Source organism: Erpetoichthys calabaricus, chromosome 14 (genome assembly GCF_900747795.2).
Source record: "Erpetoichthys calabaricus chromosome 14, fErpCal1.3, whole genome shotgun sequence".
NCBI classification, from domain to species: domain Eukaryota; kingdom Metazoa; phylum Chordata; class Cladistia; order Polypteriformes; family Polypteridae; genus Erpetoichthys; species Erpetoichthys calabaricus.
Window position 1 is genome coordinate 35,207,738 of NC_041407.2, and position 18,034 is coordinate 35,225,771.

An 18,034-nucleotide genomic window follows, 5' to 3' on the forward strand; every position below is an offset into this window, starting at 1 on the left:
TTTGGCTTTATTTTAATTTCGGAGGAATGGCTTTTTGGTGGCAAGTTTTTCATGAAAACCACTTCTGACAATTCTTTTGCAAATTCCAGCTGGGTTTACCAGGGTCCTAGTTAGAGATGCACGATATATCGGAAACTGTATTGTTATCGGGCGATGTTCATTAAAAATTACGACATCAAAATCAGTCAGATGTGTACATTTAAACTAATACTGCCAACCGATATAATTTGGGCTTATCAACATTGTCAGTTCACTAAATAATTAAATGTTGGTTTCATTGTTTGGTGAGGCAGACGTTAAGCTGCAGAAAAACATGCATGCAAGCACAGCCCCTTGCGCTCACAAACACAAAAAAAAAAAACTGGGTTCCTAGTTTTGCTGACAAGAGTACTACTTGCGTTGTTTACTCATTGGTCAGATTTCGTTAGTAAAGCAACATGTCAGCTGTGTGGTTATATTTTTCTGTGAAAAATGAAGACCACATAGTTACTATCTACTCTGCCTACAAAAATGAGATAATGCAAGGAGACTACAGAATTACACAAATTTAATTACCCATCTGAAGAACCACCATAACGAATTATACACAGAATTTTTAGCAACTAATGCTACCAAAACGAAAGTTAAATTAGACGCTAGTGGTAGCCTCATACAGCAAACCTTTCAGAACGTGAAGACATTTTCTCAAGACCGCACCAGAGCTAAAGGCATAACTACTGACCAACCTTTTTCCCTTGATGAGGACGAGGGATTTCTCCAGCTACTACATCATTCAGAAACTTGGTTCATTTTTCCAAGCCAGGGATACTCTGCAGATGTCTCACTGCCTGCATTACATGATGTGATTGCTACACATATCCACGAACTTTTAAGTAACAATGTCACCAGCATTGGCTTCACTACAGATATGTGGAGCTCAGAAGTCGGCCCCATGGGTATGTTGAGCCTAATGGCACACTGGATTGAAGAAAATGTTTCGGCAAAAAGAGTTCTCATTCTGCAACTTTTATTGCACAAGCTTTCGATTCCATGTTAACGAAGTGGAACATTTCAGAAAGTAATGTGCACGTTGTGCTTCGTGACAACGCTCACAGTATGGCAAATGCTATGGAAGAAAGTGGCATTAAAAGTTTAAGCTGCATGGCTCACACTTGGTAGCTTGCTGTAAATGAAGGCTTATTGAGCCAGAGAAGCATCTCTGACTGTTTTGTCATTGGGCTGCGAATAGTTCCTCATTTTAAGCACACAGCTGATAGAAACACAACCAGAAATTGGTACCCCAGCAAGAATGCTTCAGCAGGAAGTGCTGACATAAGCGCGCATTCATTTTATAATTGTGGATGTGATTCCATCTGTTGAAGTGCTTAAAAGTCTGCTTAGCAAGTGTGACAAGACAGATTCCGGAGTTCAGACGGCAAAAATCGCACTTTTGGAGACTGTCACAAAATGCTTCAGTGGTGCATTCTCCAACCCACTACACTATCAATCTACTGTCCTTGATCCACAGTACAGAGACCAATTTTGTGAACCAAGATACCAAAAAGAAGCGCAAGAAGCACTTGAGAAACAACTGGTCAAGAAGTCAGCTGGTGAAGGAGATGCAAAGAGCAACAGCGAACCACAAGAGAAAAAGATTTGCATTCAGAGAGATGTTGCTGCTTCATTGCTGGAGATGTACGAAGAAATTCTTGAACAAAATTTGTATGCGGCTGCAAAACCACATTCAACTGCCGCCGAGTTAAAATAACAGAATCATAAAATTATTAACAATAATCATACTAATTAGGATTATCATATGTACAGAATTAAAAATAAAAATCAAACTTTGTTACAGATTTAATAAAAAAAAAAAAAAACAAGCCATATACTGCAGCTTCATAATATCCAATCAGTATCCTCGTGCATTTTCCGGAAACTCACAGTCGGCACTGAGAGGCGGCTTGCTGGGACAGTGCACAAGTGCGGGGCAAACTGCTCTGCAAACAGCTGAGAAAAAAAAAGGAACACGTTAATGTCATCACCTCACCTTTTTCGTCAGGTTTTGTACGCTTTATTTGCCATTTTTACGCTTTATTTGCCAGATTGCCTACAAAACTGTTATTGCAGCAGCGCAGTTTAGGGGTTTTTCCATTTTTAGTTGAGTCGCTATGGAAAAATATTGGAGAAATTTAATTTAGTGGGTACTTAAAAAGGAGTAACAAGTTTTCCTGCGTGCTAAAATGTTTTGTACCTTGTGAAAGATACGTCCCCTGTGTCTAAACTGTGAACGATTTTAAGGGAAGATCTACTCCAGTTTTAATGTAAGCGTTACTTTAAACCATTCACCCTAAAATATACAGCAGTCTCTCGATATTTCAGGGCACACCTGTGTTAGAAAGTGTTTCACTGTGGAACAACTTGTGCTGCATCACTTAAAAGTCCATCCGCATCACACTTTATAGAATGCCCTTTATATGACCCAAATCATTATACGTTAAGCTTTAAATGTCACAAGTTGTTATTAATGGCGGTGGTTGGTACAGGTGGATGTCCTGTTTTTCTTTAAAACATATCTGATCAACCTAATAGTAATTTATTATTTATTATTATAATACAGGTAAACGTTTGTAAACTTAGTTATTCAGCTGAGAAAAAAAAACAACAACATCTCAGCAAGCCCCCTATTTCCAAAAATAACTGCACCCTCCAGTACTGGAAAAGCAATGCAGCCCGTTTCCCAACCTTGGCCAAGGCAGCGATCAAGTATCTATCAGTACTTTGTACCAGTGTAGACAGTGAACGCCTTTTTTTCAATTGTGTCAAATATAGTAAATGAAAAGAAAAACAGGCATGCTGGTGAAAATGCAGAAATGCTTCTTTTTGTTAAGAAAAACCTACCATTTGTGCTTTTAAAGTAGCCAACCTAAGACCAGTGTTACTAGCCTCATTGTACCTTTAATTTTAGTTTTACTTAAAGTAATATATGTCTGATTATGGCACAAAGTATAAGCATTCACTTTTTTGTTAATATACCCAATGCCATGTTCTGTAATGGCATGGTGTCTTGATGTGCTTAAGTTACCCAGGATGTGTTTCTTTGATAATGCATAATACATTTTCAGCATAACTAAAACATTCAAACCTGAAGTAAATAAAAAAAAAATATATATCGTCCATCGGTTATCAGTATTAGCAAAAATGGACAAAAACATATCGGTTATCGGTATCACCCAGAATTTCCGTATCGGAGCATCACTAGTCCTAGTGGTTTTGATGCTTCTGAGCTGATGGCAGTGCTGGACTGACTTCGAAATGAAGGAAGCTTGATATATTGCTGCACTCAGTTTCTCTCGCTGACCACTGCATTTTCAGTTCTCAGCCTTGCCCATTTGTGTCTGCTTCAGGAGAGGACTGACTACAATGAAATTTCTGTTACATTCTTCCCTTGTCCAGTTTTATTCCATCTACACAGCTGAATAATTGTCTAAGATTAATATTTTTGTATACTATCTAAATGCCCAAGAGATTTGTATAGTACTGTATGTGCTGACTATTTATAGTTACCATATTCATTGTTTCACAAAGGAATATAGTATGCAGTAAGTTAGCAGTGATGTAATCATTTTTCTTGACTTTAGTGTTAGTTGCTCTCATTCTGACCCTGAACTAAGCAAATCTACATAGTTGATTATGGAAATATGAGTATTATTGAGTGAGATGGTTTATTTTTTCCACATCACAAATCTGCATAATGCCAGTAGCTAGTGACCATTTTTTGCTGAACATTTCTGTTTGAAACTGTATTTTGATCTTTTTTTGCTAAATTCTTATGTCTTGCTTAAAATTAATGGTAAATAATTTGTGCCTGCTGCTGTATATTTTGATTTCTCACATTAATATTTGCTTTTTCACAGGGATCTAAATGAATATGGGTTGCTAGTTGAAGGATGCTTAGTTGTTTCTAAGAAAAATCTGAAACATGTCTCAATACCTTACAAGTATGTCATCTGTAAAGCAGAAAAAAAGGACGTTCAATATGAACATATTTATAAGGCTGACATCACAAAGGTTGCAAACCGATGCTTATTCATAAGGGAAAATCTTTTAGATGATAGAGGTAAGTTTTTACTAAACCATTTGTCTATTGAAAAGAATTATTTTTTTCACTTTGATTTTATTTATTATTTTTACCTCAAAGATTCTCTTACCAGGCTTTAAATTCCTCATAAGTTGTTTTGTAACAGAACAAGGATCCCTTGTGGTATTGGCATCCTGCTGATAGAACTGAAAATATTTTCAAAAAGTGTTTTATTTTAGAAAAACACATACTGTAGATTAAAAAAAAATCCCCTCCTCTCAGGGCTGGAGCTAACAGATTCTTGAGCCAATGTCTAGAAGGTGGTGCGCCCAGTATCCCACCACTCTTAATAGTATCGCAGCACTCTCCCTTTCCTACCTTTCTGTATTTCTGCTCTTGTTTCATAACCCTTGCTTCTTATTTTTGTCGATTTTTCTTTTTAATATAAGTTCTACTCCAAATTTCTGTTCTTCTGGCATGAGTTTGCTTTACCAATCCTTTCAGGAGTACAACCAGCTAATATCCAAGATATCTTCTGGGGTTAGGGGTGGCAATGTTTTGCAACAAGAGCATGAAGCTAAGCATTCTAGTGGTATTACTTGACATCTGTACACCCTTAGACCTTCAGTATCTGTTAAAGGATTACATCTTTTAAGACAATTTTTGCAACTACTCTTGATTTTTAAAGGGACTATATGGTCCCACTCCCACTCAACTATGTTGAGGTTGGTGAGCTAATCCCTATTGTTATGGTGGAAGAATACTTGCCAGCAACTACTACGTCTTGGCATAGCCCTTGAATGAGTAACAGATTTCCTCTAGCACCCAGGAAAGAAGTATGTAAGTAGAATATAAAATGTTAAAATGTTAAGATTTGAATGTTTGAAAACCTCAATCCTTTACTTTTTCTTTAAGCGAAGTAGAAAAGAATAGTTTTAATCTTAAGTAATGCAGGTGCTTTTTTTTGATATCACAGAATCTAAATTATTTTTAAGACATTCTATATTAACTAAGTCACAGACTGTTGTGAAATCATAGGGTTCTTCTAATTCCAGAGACACTATAGAATTGTCTTTCTAGCAGGGATTGCAGCCTCTATATACATGTATGTGTACATGGGAATGTATACATGTGCATCTTTAATTTAAAAAATATTCTATTCTACTGCATAAAATATACACCCACACTACTGAAATGTATGGACCTACATTCCTAAAATAAAATGTAAATAAAAGCCTTGTTAAATATAAGTAGCTATTGATACAACTTAAATTTTCTAGTTGCTTTTTCAGTTCCTGTATAAATTACAATGTATTTTATAGGGATGCCCTGTTTTGATCAGCTGCTGATTTAAATTGGCGAAATTTCACTAAAAAAAGACTTGATCTGTAAATTGGCCGATCACAAAAAATAATATTTTCAGCCCCTGCTTTTCTAAGCATTACAATAATTTAATTTTAGTGCTCCTTCACACAAGGTATTACGGTAGTTGAGCCAGTGTGTAGAGCAAGGGCTACCTAAGCGTGTTGTGACGCGTGAGTTGTTGTCTAAGTACTTTAGCAAAACTAGCTTTATTCTTCTTCGAAACAGGAACAGCAAGGTTATTTATTGTAGCAGGATCTACCATTCTGCTATACACAGACACAGAGAACAGGCAGGGTCGAGCCAGATCAGTGGCCAAATTATAATGTTCCCTGCATCACCGATCAGGCAATTGGCGCTTTGCGCATGGCAGTGATTAGCTTGTAGTTGTTTCTGTGGTGCTGCAAACCTGTGGTTGCCTTGGAGATGGACAATCAACTTTCAACAGATGCCACAGTTTTGCTTCTGCGTGTCGTCCTGTTGGGGAGTATCTCAAAAGACACGGCAGTTGCACTTCTGCGTGTTGCCACGTTGGAGAGTGTCTCAAAAGAGTTCAGAAGTCTCGCACAGAAATTTTTTTTGCAGCAAAATTCCTGCAGTGTAAACAAAGAGCAGTGAGTGGAAGTTTGTTTTATCAGAGAGCGAGAGATGTTTGGAATATTAGCTGTTACGTTAAAGAAAGAGAGTAATAAACTGAGGAATCGGAGATGGTCTGAATTCATTACAGTAGCTTTTCTTGCCTTTTTATTTTGCTCTTTAAATTTAAATAGTCTCCGTTGCAGTTTGGACAGTGAGCCTTTGTTTTTAATTTGAAAAAGAAAAGATAAAGAAGAATTTGAAATTGCTGCTTAGTAAACAATAGGCTTTTTAAAGATTTGTGTTTATTATTTGTTGCTGTGTGTCATACAGCATACGTTTTGGTAAGAAATGAGTACTATATAATTGGTTATTTATTGTTACACCTTAAGAATTACTGATGTCAGTCAGATACACTGAAGAAAAAAAATATATCTGTGTAAAAATGTTAAATGAATGTTTTAAAACGCAAACCATTTCAGTTCAATTAATGATGATTTATTGTGTGAGAATAGCAAGCCTGGTCAGGACCGTACCTCCCCCAGAACGCTAGATTACAGCCCCCCTGGGTTGCAGCAGTGCCTAGGACTCTTTCAGGAGTTGGAGTTTGGTGTAGCCCCGTTGGGATTCGTGAGCACCGCCATTGGGTGCTGTAGCTGCTGCTGAGCCCTACAGAGCAGCTCTTCTGCCACACCTGGAAGGGCTGCCGGAAATAAGTCATCAAGCACCTGGAACACTTCCGGGTGTGTTATAAAAGGAGCCGGGAGCCAGAGTTGGGAGGAGGGAGACAATGCTTGCCGGAGAGAAGTGGAGGAGAAAGAAAAAGTACTGTGATTGGGATAGTGCTTGTGCTTATTGGGACTGTGTTGTGCCTGTGGGAATAGGGAAGCCGTTGCCCACAGGCGAAGAAAAGAAAATAAAAACTTGTTTTATAAGTGTGCCTCCCATGTCTGTCTGTGTCGGGTTAAGTGCTGTTACAGTGGCATATATATATATACGACTTACAAATGGGGCCACAGCTGTGACGCATGCGCCTCAGTAACTGCCACTTTGTCATCTTCGGCCTGGGGACGCTGCAAGCAGTGGCTGGACAGAGGCTGGAGGGGGGCGATTTCGTGTAGTGTCCCTCGGGTGGCTCCTGGCGGCAAGCAGTGACCCGTGGTCCATAGTCACTGGGGCCACAGCTATCGCTAGTGTGCAAGACGGAGGCTTGATGGGACGGTTCGCTGCCCGCCCACCATGCCACCGCAGCCACTGTTCCTGACTGGACGCAGGCTGGATGGAGCGGAGGGGGCCGTTTCACTGCCTGCCCACCACACATGGCTGCCCCGTTCATTCTCTGTGGGCGACTGGTGATGCTACAAGCGGTGACCCAGTTGTGGGTGAACGGGGCGGCGGGGGGTAGCATTGTAGTGTGCCTCGGGTGGCTGCCTGTTGAATGGGGGCGGTGGTGCGCGATTCACTATCCGCCTTTGGCTGCACTGTGTTGGTTCTCGGTGGGCAGATGCTGCAGGCAGCATACTATAGTGGAGGTGACTGTGTGGTGAACTGCCTCTCACCGCCCCCATTCATTTTTAATAGCAAGCCTGCTTGTACTGTTACACACATAGCAGGAAGTTGTCTCTTGTCAGTACATCAGATGTGTTGACGACGGGTGCCTTCCTGCTGTGTTAGCGTGTACAGTGCTGCGCAGAAGAGCTCATCTTAACCTTTTGACTTCACCCTTCAAGAATGTCTCTGAAACACAAATCTGATGCAAGTGCTGGTGATACAGTAAAGAAGAGGAAAACCATCACCATTGAAAATAAAGTAGAAATGATAAAAAGGCCAGAGAGAGGTGAAATTCCATCATTCATTGGCAGAGAACTTGCTTACAGTCGGTCAACAATAGCATTTATTAAAATAATTTACCTGTTCAGACTTGCATACAAATTCAATTTAAGTACAAACCTACAGTCCCTATCTCGTATGTAACCCAGGGACTGCCTGTATGTACAGTCAGCCTGCGTAATACTTTATTCTACTTTCAACAAAAAAAGATAACAGTGGTATGTCTTTCATTTCCTAGGAACATCGGAGTACTGGGGTGTTTTCCGAACAAAGTGAAGCAGTATTTAGTTGTTTGAAATTAAACCAAATGTGAAAAACTGGCTGTGCAAAAATTTGGATACCCTTGTAATTTTTCTGATTTGAATGTATGTAACTGCTCAGTACTGATTACTTGCAAAACCAAATTGGTTGGATTAGCTTGTTAAGCCTTGAACTTCGTAGACAGGTGTGCCCAATCATGAGAAAAGGTATTTAAGGTGGTCAATTGCAAGTCGTGCACCCCTTTGACTCTCCTCTGAAGAGTGACAGCATGGGATCCTCAAAGCAACTCTCAAAAGATCTGAAAAAAAAGATTGTTCAGTATCATTGTTTAGGGGAAGGCTACAAAAAGCTATCTCAGAGGTTTAAACTCTGTTTCAACTGTAAGGAATGTAATCAGGAAATGGAAGGCCACAGGTACAGTTGCTGTTAAACCCAGCAGGTCTGACAGGCCAAGAAAAATACAGGAGTGGCATATGCGCAGGATTGTGAGAATGGTTACAGACAACCCACAGATCACCTCCAAAGACCTGCAAGAACATCTTGCTACAGATGGTGTATCTGTACAACGTTCTACAATTCAGCGCAATTTGCACAAAGAACATTTGTATGGCAGGGGGATGAGAAAGAAGCCCTTTCTGCACTCACACCACAAACAGTCGCTTGTTGTATGCAGATGCTCATTTAGACAAGCCAGATTCATTTTGGAGCAAACTGCTTTGGACTGATGAGACAAAAATTTAGTTATTTGGTCTTAACAAAAAGCGCTTTGCATGGCAGAAGAACACCGCATTCCAAGAAAAATACCTGCTACCTACTGTCAAATTGGATGGAGGTTCCATCGTGCTGTGTGGCTAGTTCAAGGACTGGGGCCCTTGTTAAAGTCGAGGGTCGGATGAGTTCAACCCAATATCAACAAATTCTTCAGGATAATGTTCAAGCATCAGTCATAAAGTTGAAGTTACGCAGGGGTTGGATATTCCAACAAGACAGTGACCCAAAACACAGTTCGAAATCTACAAAGGCATTCATGCAGAGAGAGAAGTACAATGTTCTGGAATGGCCGTCACTGTCCCCTGACTTGAAAATCTATTGGATGATTTGAAGCAGGCTGCCCATGCTCAGCAGCCATCAAATTTAACTGAACTGGAGAGATTTTGTATGGAAGAATGGTCAAAAATACCTCCATCCAGAATCCAGACATTTATCAAAGGCTATAGGAGGCATCTAGAGGCTGTTATATTTGCAAGAGGAAGCTCAACAAAGTATTGAAATAAATATCTCTGTTGGGGTGCCCAAATTTATGCACATGTCTAATTTTGTTATGATGCATATTGCATATTTTCTGTTAATCCAATAAATTTAATGTCACTGCTGAAATACTACTGTTTCCATAAGGCATGCCATATATTAAAAGGAAGTTGCTACTTTGAAAGCTCAGCCAATGATAAACAAAAATCCAAAGAATTAAGAGGGGTTCCCAAACTTTTTCATCTGACTGTGTGTATGTGTGTGTGTATTGTATACACAGTACTGTGCAAAAGTTTTAGGCAGGTGTGAAAAAATGCTGTAAACAAAGAATGCTTTCAAAAATGGAAGTGTTAATCATTTATTTTCCATCAATCAACAAAATGCGGTGTCTTCAAATCAGCATCAATTCTTCTAGGTACACTTGCACAAAGTTTGTGAAGGAACTTGGCTGGTAGGTTGTCCCAAACATCTGGGAGAACTAACCACAGATCATCTGTGGATGTAGGCTTCCTCACATCCTTCTGTCTATGCATGTAATCCCAGACACACTCGATGTTGAGATCAGGGCTCTGTGGGGGCCATACCATCACTTCCAGGACTTCTTGTTGTTCTTTACGCTGAAGATAGTTCTTAATGACTTTGGCAGTATGTTTGGGGTCATTGTCCTGCTGCAGAATAAATTTGGGGCCAATCATACGCCTCCCTGATGGTATTGCATGATGGATAAGTATCTGCCTGTATTTCTCAGCATTGAGAACACCATTAATCCTGACCAAATCGCCAACTCCATTTGCAGAAATGCATCCCCAAACGTTCAAGGAACCTCCACCATGCTTCGCTGTTGCCTGCAGACACTCATTATTGTACCGCTCTCCAGCCCTTCGACGAACAAACTGCCTTCTGCTACAGCCAAATATTTCAAATTTTTACTCATCAGTCCAGAGCACTTGCTGCCATTTTTCTGCACCCCAGGTCCTATGTTTTTGTGCATACTTGAGTTGCTTGGTCTTGTTTCCACGTCGGAGGTATGGCTTTTTGGCTGCAACTCTTCCACGAAGACCACTTCTGGCCAGACTTCTCCGGACAGTAGATGGGTGTACCTGGGTCCCACTGGTTTCTGCCAGTTCTGAGCTGATGGCACTGCTGGACATCTTCTGATTTCGAAAGGTAATTTTAATAAGCTTGATGTGTCTTTCATCTGCTGCAGTAAGTTTCCTTGGCCGACCACTGCGTCTACGATCCTCAGCGTTGCCCGTTTCTTTGTGCTTCTTCAAAAGAGGTTGAACAGCACATCTTGAAACCCCAGTCTGCTTTGAAATCTTTGTCTGGGAGAGACCTTGCTGATGCAGTATAACTACCTTGTGTCTTGTTGCTGTGCTCAATCTTGCCATGGCATGAAACTGTCTTCCACAACCTCACCTTGGTAGCAGAGTTTGGCTGTTCCTCACCCAGTTTTAAGCCTCCTACACAGCTGTTTCTGTTTCAGTTAATGACTGTGTTTCAACCTACGTGTGACATTGATGATCATTAGCACCTGTTTGGTATAATTGGTTGATCATACACCTGACTATAATCCTACAAAATCCTTGACTTTGTGCAAGTGTACCTATAAGAATTGATGCTGGTTTGAAGGCAAAAGGTAGTAACACCAAATATTGATTTGATTTAGATTTTTCTTTTGTTCGCTCACTTTGCATTTTGTAAATTGATAACAATAAACAATCATCCATCCATCCATTTTCCAACATGCTGAATCCGAACACAGGGTCACGGGGGGTCTGCTGGAGCCAATCATAGCCAACACAGGGCACAAGGCAGGAACCAATCCCGGGCAGGGTGCCAACCCACCACAGGACACACACAAACACACCCACACACCAAGCACACACTAGGGCCAATTTAGAATCACCAATCCACCTATCCTGCATGTCTTTTGACTGTGGGAGGAAACCGGAGTGCTCGGAGGAAACCCACGCAGACACGGGGAGAATATGCAAACTCCACGCAGGGAGGACCCGGGAAGCGAACCCAGGTCCCTAGGTCTCCCAACTGCGAGGCAGCAGCACTACCCACTGCACCACCGTGCCGACCAATAAACAATCATTATTTATATTTCTGAAAGCATTCATTGTTTACAGCATTTTTTCACACCTGCCTAAAATTTCGCACAGTACTGTATGTATGTATGTATGTGTGTGTATATATAATATATATATTGTGGTACCCGGCGGGGGTTAATGCCCGGCCGGGATGCCCAGGACGACCGGAGGAGGGCTTGTGCCTCCTCCAGAACACGAGGGGGCGTCCTCCCTGGTTGCTGCGGGGGCCACGGGTACAGAGCTTGGAAGCTCAACCCTGTAGGGGCCCGTGGTCACCGCCATGGGGCGCCCCGATGCCTTGGGAGCCCTGGACCTCAGTACTTCTGCCACACCCGGAAGTGCTGGGGGGAAGAGTATTGGGGACACCTGGAGGACTTCCGGATACACCGACAGAGCTTCCGCCACACAGGGGTGTGGCTACGGAAGCTCTTAGGATACACCTGGAGTCCTTCCAGGGTGTATAAAAGGGGCCGCCTCCCTCCAGTCAAGGAGCAAGAGTCGGGTGGAAGAGGACGAAGCTTGGTGGAGGGGAGTGGAGGCGGACCAGAGACTGAGAAGGCATTGTGTTGTGGCCAAGGACTTAAGGGGTGATTGGTGCTGCGGTACTGGGTATGTGCACTGTAATGGCTGTAAATAGTGTGAATTAACGTGTGTGGTAAAACTATCGTGTCTACCTGTCTGTGTCCGGGCTGTTCCCCACAATATATATAGATATAGATAGATACTGTAGATAGATCTATACTAATAAAAGGCAAAGCCCTGACTGACTCACTCACTCACTCATCACTAATTCTCCAACTTCCCGTGTAGGTGGAAGGCTGAAATTTGGCAGGCTCATTCCTTACAGCTTACTTACAAAAGTTAGGCAGGTTTCATTTCAAAATTCAAAGCGTAACGGTCATAACTGGAACCTCTTTTTTGTCCATATACAGTAATGGACGGCAGCTCGCTGGCCGTGGGAGGCGGGGGTTGCATATCGCGTCATCACGCCTCACACGTAATCACGTGAACTGACTGTGAAGGAGAAAGGACGGCCTTATATGGTGTTAGTTTATAAAACAGCGGACAGGCTGTGTAAAGGCAGCTTCACAAAAAAACAGATCCTTAACAAATTGTTATTGGTATATTTTCCCTCAGTTTAAAAAGGTTTTCTTTTCTTCTTAATAAAAATTTAAAAGCAGAACTTCGCCGCTGCAAAGCGCGCCTGACTTTATTGAAAAGAAACTAAACTTCAGCGCCGCCGCTATTCAATGACACTTGCCTATCGCCTGACTTTATTGAAAAGAAACTAAACTTGCAGTGCCGCTATTCAATGACACTTGCCTAACGCCTGACTTTATTGAAAAGAAACTAAATTTGCAGCGCCGCCGCTATTCAATGACACTTGCCTATCGCCTGACTTTATTGAAAAGAAACTAAATTTGCAGTGCCGCTATTCAATGACACTTGCCTAACGCCTGACTTTATTGAAAAGAAACTAAACTTGCAGCGCCGCTCTTCACTGACGCGCCGCTATTCAATGACACTTGCCTAACGCCTGACTTTATTGAAAAGAAACTAAACTTGCAGCGCCGCCGCTATTCAATGACACTTGCCTAACGTCTGACTTTATTGAAAAGAAAGTAATCTTGCAGCGCCGCTCTTCACTGACGCGCCGCTATTCAGTGACACTTGCCTAACGCCTGACTTTATTGAAAAGAAAGTAATCTTGCAGTGCCGCTATTCAATGACGCGCTGCTATTCAATTACACTTGCCTTACGCCTGATGAGCCAAGAATTAGGGCGAAACACGTGTCGCGTACTCTTTGCATTACTAGGGGGCTCCGCCCCCTGCTCGCTCCGCTCGCCAACCCCTGGCGTTGGGGCATGACAAAGAGTGAGATGTATGAATTAGATATAGAGTAGTGTGCAGGTGTGGATGATGCATATAGAAAGCCAAAAATACAGTGTTTGGCACAGAGTAATGGTTTAGTGGAATATTTCTTTGTACACAACATTAGTAGTAAAGATGGTGTCCTGTCCTTGAATGAGTCTTCCTTGGCATGGAGCATTTATAACTTTAACTTTAACGTCAGATGAACGTCGAACACGTGAGAAGGCAACATAAAGTTGTCCATGTCCAAAAACGGGCTCAGAGAGGTAGATACCAACTTTGTCCATGGTTTGTCCTTGTGATTTGTTGATGGTCATGGCAAATGCAGGTTTAATGGGGAACTGTCTGCGTTTCAATGTAAAAGGTAATTCTAGGTCAGAACTCGTAAGGTCAATTCTAGGAATGAGAACAGTATTGTTAGCATGTGATCTTGTAAGAACTGTTGCTTGAATAACATTGTGTGTCATGGTGTTGACGACTAAACGTGTGCCATTGGATAAACCCTGTTTTTTTTTGGACATAATATAGTGCGTTGTGTTAAAAGGGGCATTTTGTCTAATGAGACCGCTGTTCCAAATATCTCCGTAAGTAAGTTGTCGCAGATTTTGGGTTGAGGAATTGTAATAATATCTGGGTGAAGTTCATCTGTATTGGTGAGGGTACAATGTTCTAGTTGTAATAACCAATTGTTATATTCACGATCTGGAAATCGCATGTTTTGTACCAAGTGTATCTTTAGAAAGCCAAGCTAATTGTTCGCGTAACATTTTTTGTTCCGCGGTTTTAGAAGCGCGCCGAGGTGAATTTTTTTGTTTGATGCGGGTTCGTGTTTGTGGTCCCGTTACTCGAGCCGTCTAGTTTTGTATCCGTGATCGTGAATTGATGACTTGTTTGATCTTTATCGTGAGGAATATGGATAAGTAATAAGTAGGATCGAACTCACTGTTACTATGCGGACTGTTCGTTTCTTCGTATTATCACCAATCAGGTCTCGCGCCTGTATATGTATTGTAGTTCGGTCTCGTGTTGTTTATATGACGTCGTCGCGTATTTTAAGGTGGACTGAATAATAGCTGAGCGCACGGTATGTGGAGCAATAGCTAAGCACTGTCTAAAATCTACTCCTAATAAAAGTACCTTCACTCCAAAGGGAATATTATTTTTCATCAACGCAATGCCAATTGTCCGCGTATTTTAAGGTGGACTGAACAATAGCTGAGCGGATTGTAAGTGGAGTAATAGTTAAGCATTGTCTATAATCTTCTCCTAATAAAAGTACCTTTCTCGCAAAGGGAATATTCTTATTCATCAACGTTTGTAGAAGTTTATCAATGGTGTTGAGTAAGTGACTGGATGCCATTGTACATTCATCTATAATTAATAGTGTGGCAAGACGGATGTCACGTGCATTGTTACTGTGAATTGTCATAGTGGATACCGATGTTTATGTGATTGGGACCGGTATTTGAAATAAGGAGTGACATGTGTTTTTGGAGCTGAGACATTTTTTCTTTCGCGGTTTCAGAATAGCTTTGTGGGTGCCGACGTGATTTGTGCATATTTGCGTTCTTGATTTGTTTCAGGGTGCACTGTTCCAATGCGATGTAATATTTGTCCACATACGCGAAAGCAGTATGGGTCATTGCCTTTTGGTGACATGATATTTACTCCGGTAGATGCAAAATCAAATGAAGTATTGTAGGATGTAATGCAGATGAGCCGCTGTGTATTTTTTTTTTTTCATGCGGGTTCGTGTGTTTGGTCCCGTTATCTGAGCCGAATCGTTTTGTACCCGTGAGCGTGTATTCATGACTTGTTTGTTCCTCAGCATGTGAAATATGGATAAGTAATAAGGAGGATTGCACTCACTGTTAATATGGAGCCTTTTCTGCAGTTGAACGGTTAATAGTGCTTTATTGTAAGGAGATCCACCTATGCTGCCTAGTGTGAAGGTGTTGAGATGACGTATGTTTAATATGGACGGTTCCTTTAGAAATGGGGCTTTGGGTGTCACTTCTTATTGATGTTATTCTGTTTGTGGGTCTGATTCGTCGTTGTTGTGAACGTTTCTTGTGCCATGTCTCGTCTCTAATGGGCCTGGCGTGGCGGTCACGGCTTCTTTTTTTTGTTGCGTTAGGAGCTTGTTAAATCCTCCTGTTTGTGTGGGTCCCGTTTCGTGTGCATTGTGATTCGTGCGGCGCCGTGTGCTTTTTCGGTGTCTGAGCGGGAGGGGGGGGGATTGGTGGTGCGCGAGCTTCTTCTTTCTTTTTGTGTGCCAGGGGCTTGTTGAATCCTCCTCTTTGTGTGTGTCCCGTCCGTTGCTTGTAGGGTGGGTGGGGTGGTTTTGGGTTCTTTTTTTTGTGTCCCAGGGGCTTGTTGAATTGTCCTCTTCATGTGTGTTCCGTCCGGTGCCTGTTGGGGGTTGGGGGGGGTTTGGTGGCTTGCAGGTGGGCGCGAGCGGCTTCTTTTTTTTGTGTGCTAGTTTCGTGTGCAATGGGTTTTGTGCGGCGCTGTGCGTCGCCTGCGTTTGACTCCTTTTTTCTGTGGTCGCGTCCGCCTCTTGCGGAGCCTCATTTCTTGGTGCGCCTGCGTAGTACGTCTTTTTGCGGCTACGGCCCATGGCCGGATGTCCCTGCGTCCATCCGGTTAGTAATATGGATTTGATAGTAAACTATTTTCAACCATTCTATGATCTGCTTCTCACAAATGAAGGCACCGTGGCTGATGTTAGCTGACTTGCTGGCCAACCATAAGCGTTACCTGGTAGGTAACCACCCATACAATCAGATTGTGATTCAGACTACGAATGCCGTGAATGTAATTACCCCGATCTACATACTAGAGAAAACCTCAATGAAGAAGAAACAGTGTGTAAGCATACATATTAACACATGTGCAATTAAACATGTGCATTTACGGGGTGATTTCTCAGGCTTAAAAGCTCGCCCTTTATTAAAAAGGTAAATGCAAACTGTTTTCATTCTGAAGGGCACAAACCACGTTGGATTTCAGCCGTTAAACGCGCAAAAATGTCGGTACACCAGATAAATAAGCGCAACATATTATCAGTTGTATTGTATGCTTACAATACATATAGAAATGTGTTAATCGTTAACTAATAGTATGGGATGGTGTTTTTCGACTCGCGCCTTGATTTAAACGATTCCATGTCTTGGTGGGTTTGCGTAGCTTATTGTCAATATCTTTACACCTGTTTTTAAGACTTATTGACTGAAACAGGCTTTCACAAAAAAAGTTAGGGCTTTGCTACAGGATACACCCTCCACAAGTTAAGGAAGTAAAAATAAAGGTATATATTTCTGTTTTATTTAAACCTTTTAAGTTCCTATGCATAGCCCCATTTGGCTGTTTTAGTTTTTTTTTCCATCCATCCATTATCAAACCCGCTATATCCTAAATACAGGAGCCAATCCCTGCCAACACAGGGCACAAGGCAGGAAACAAACCCCGGGCAAGGTGCCAGCCCACCGCAGGGCGCACACACCCACACACCACGGACAATTTAGAATCGCCAATGCACCTAACCTGCATGTCTTTGGACTGTAGGAGGAAACCGGAGTACCCGGAGGAAACCCAGACAGACACGGTGAGAACATTCAAACTCCACGCAGGGAAGCGAACCCGGGTCTCCTAACTGGCACCTTTCACTGCGCCACCATACCGCCCGCATACAAACTTAAAAGGTTTAAATAAAACAGAAATATATACCTTTATTTTTACTTCCTTAACTTGTGGAGGGTGTATCCTGTAGCAAAGCCCTAACTGTTTTCATGAAAGCCCCTTTCAGTCAATAAGCCTTAAAAACAGGTGTAAAGCTAAACTTGCAGCACGGCTATTCAATTACACTTGCCTAACGCTTCTCCTAAGGGGAGATACTGTGGGATCTAGGCATCAGTCAAAGCACCAATCACAGGCCCGATTAGAAAGCGGGAAGCTGTGATTTGTCGTCTCCCTCCCATGTAACAATCACAACCCGTGTTACAACGCACTATGTATGTATGTATATATGTATATGTAGATGTGTACAGTATATGTAGATATGTATATATATGTTTACATAACCTCTTTAACACACTACTTCTCCGCTGCGAAGCGCGGGTATTTTGCTAGTCTATACTAATAAAAGGCAAAGCCCTCATTGACTCACTGACTGACTGACTGACTCACTCGTCACTAATTCTCCAACTTCCCGTGTAGGTGGAAGGCTGAAATTTGGCAGGCTCATTCCTTACAGCTTACTTACAAAAGTCAGGCAGGTTTCATTTCGAAATTCTATGCGTAATGGTCATAACTGGAACCTCTTTTTTGTCTATATACTGTAATAGACTGCAGCTCGATGGCCGTGGGAGGCGGAGTTGCGTATCGTGTCATCACGCCTCCCACGTAATCACGTGAACTGACTGTGAACGCAGTACGTAGAAAACAAGGAAGAGCCCCAAAGAGCGCTGAAGAAAACATTCATTACACAATTGAGAAGGCAGCGAAACAATAAGAAGTGAGCGAGTGACGAATAAATTAAGTTCATAGACCTACAAAAGGTTGCCTTTGATTTGAGGTAAGATTGCTTTTCTCCTGTACAACTATACGTTGCATTCTCAACAGTAAGCTTGCACGGCTTGGTCATATTACAACCGGAGTGCTGAACTGACAACATGGTATACAAAGAGAACTATAACAATCGTAATAAACGAACAATAAAACAGTGGA

The 18,034-nt window shown here is 41.9% G+C and overlaps 1 protein-coding gene across 1 annotated transcript in view; it reads left to right on the forward strand.

Moving 5' to 3' along the window:
* LOC114643479 (E3 ubiquitin-protein ligase rnf213-alpha-like) overlaps nt 1-18,034 on the forward strand; it is a 367,913-nt gene that overhangs the window by 31,485 nt on the left and 318,394 nt on the right. The window contains 1 exon segment of the mRNA XM_051918940.1: nt 3,894-4,096. Coding sequence (XP_051774900.1) covers nt 3,894-4,096 — 203 coding nt within the window.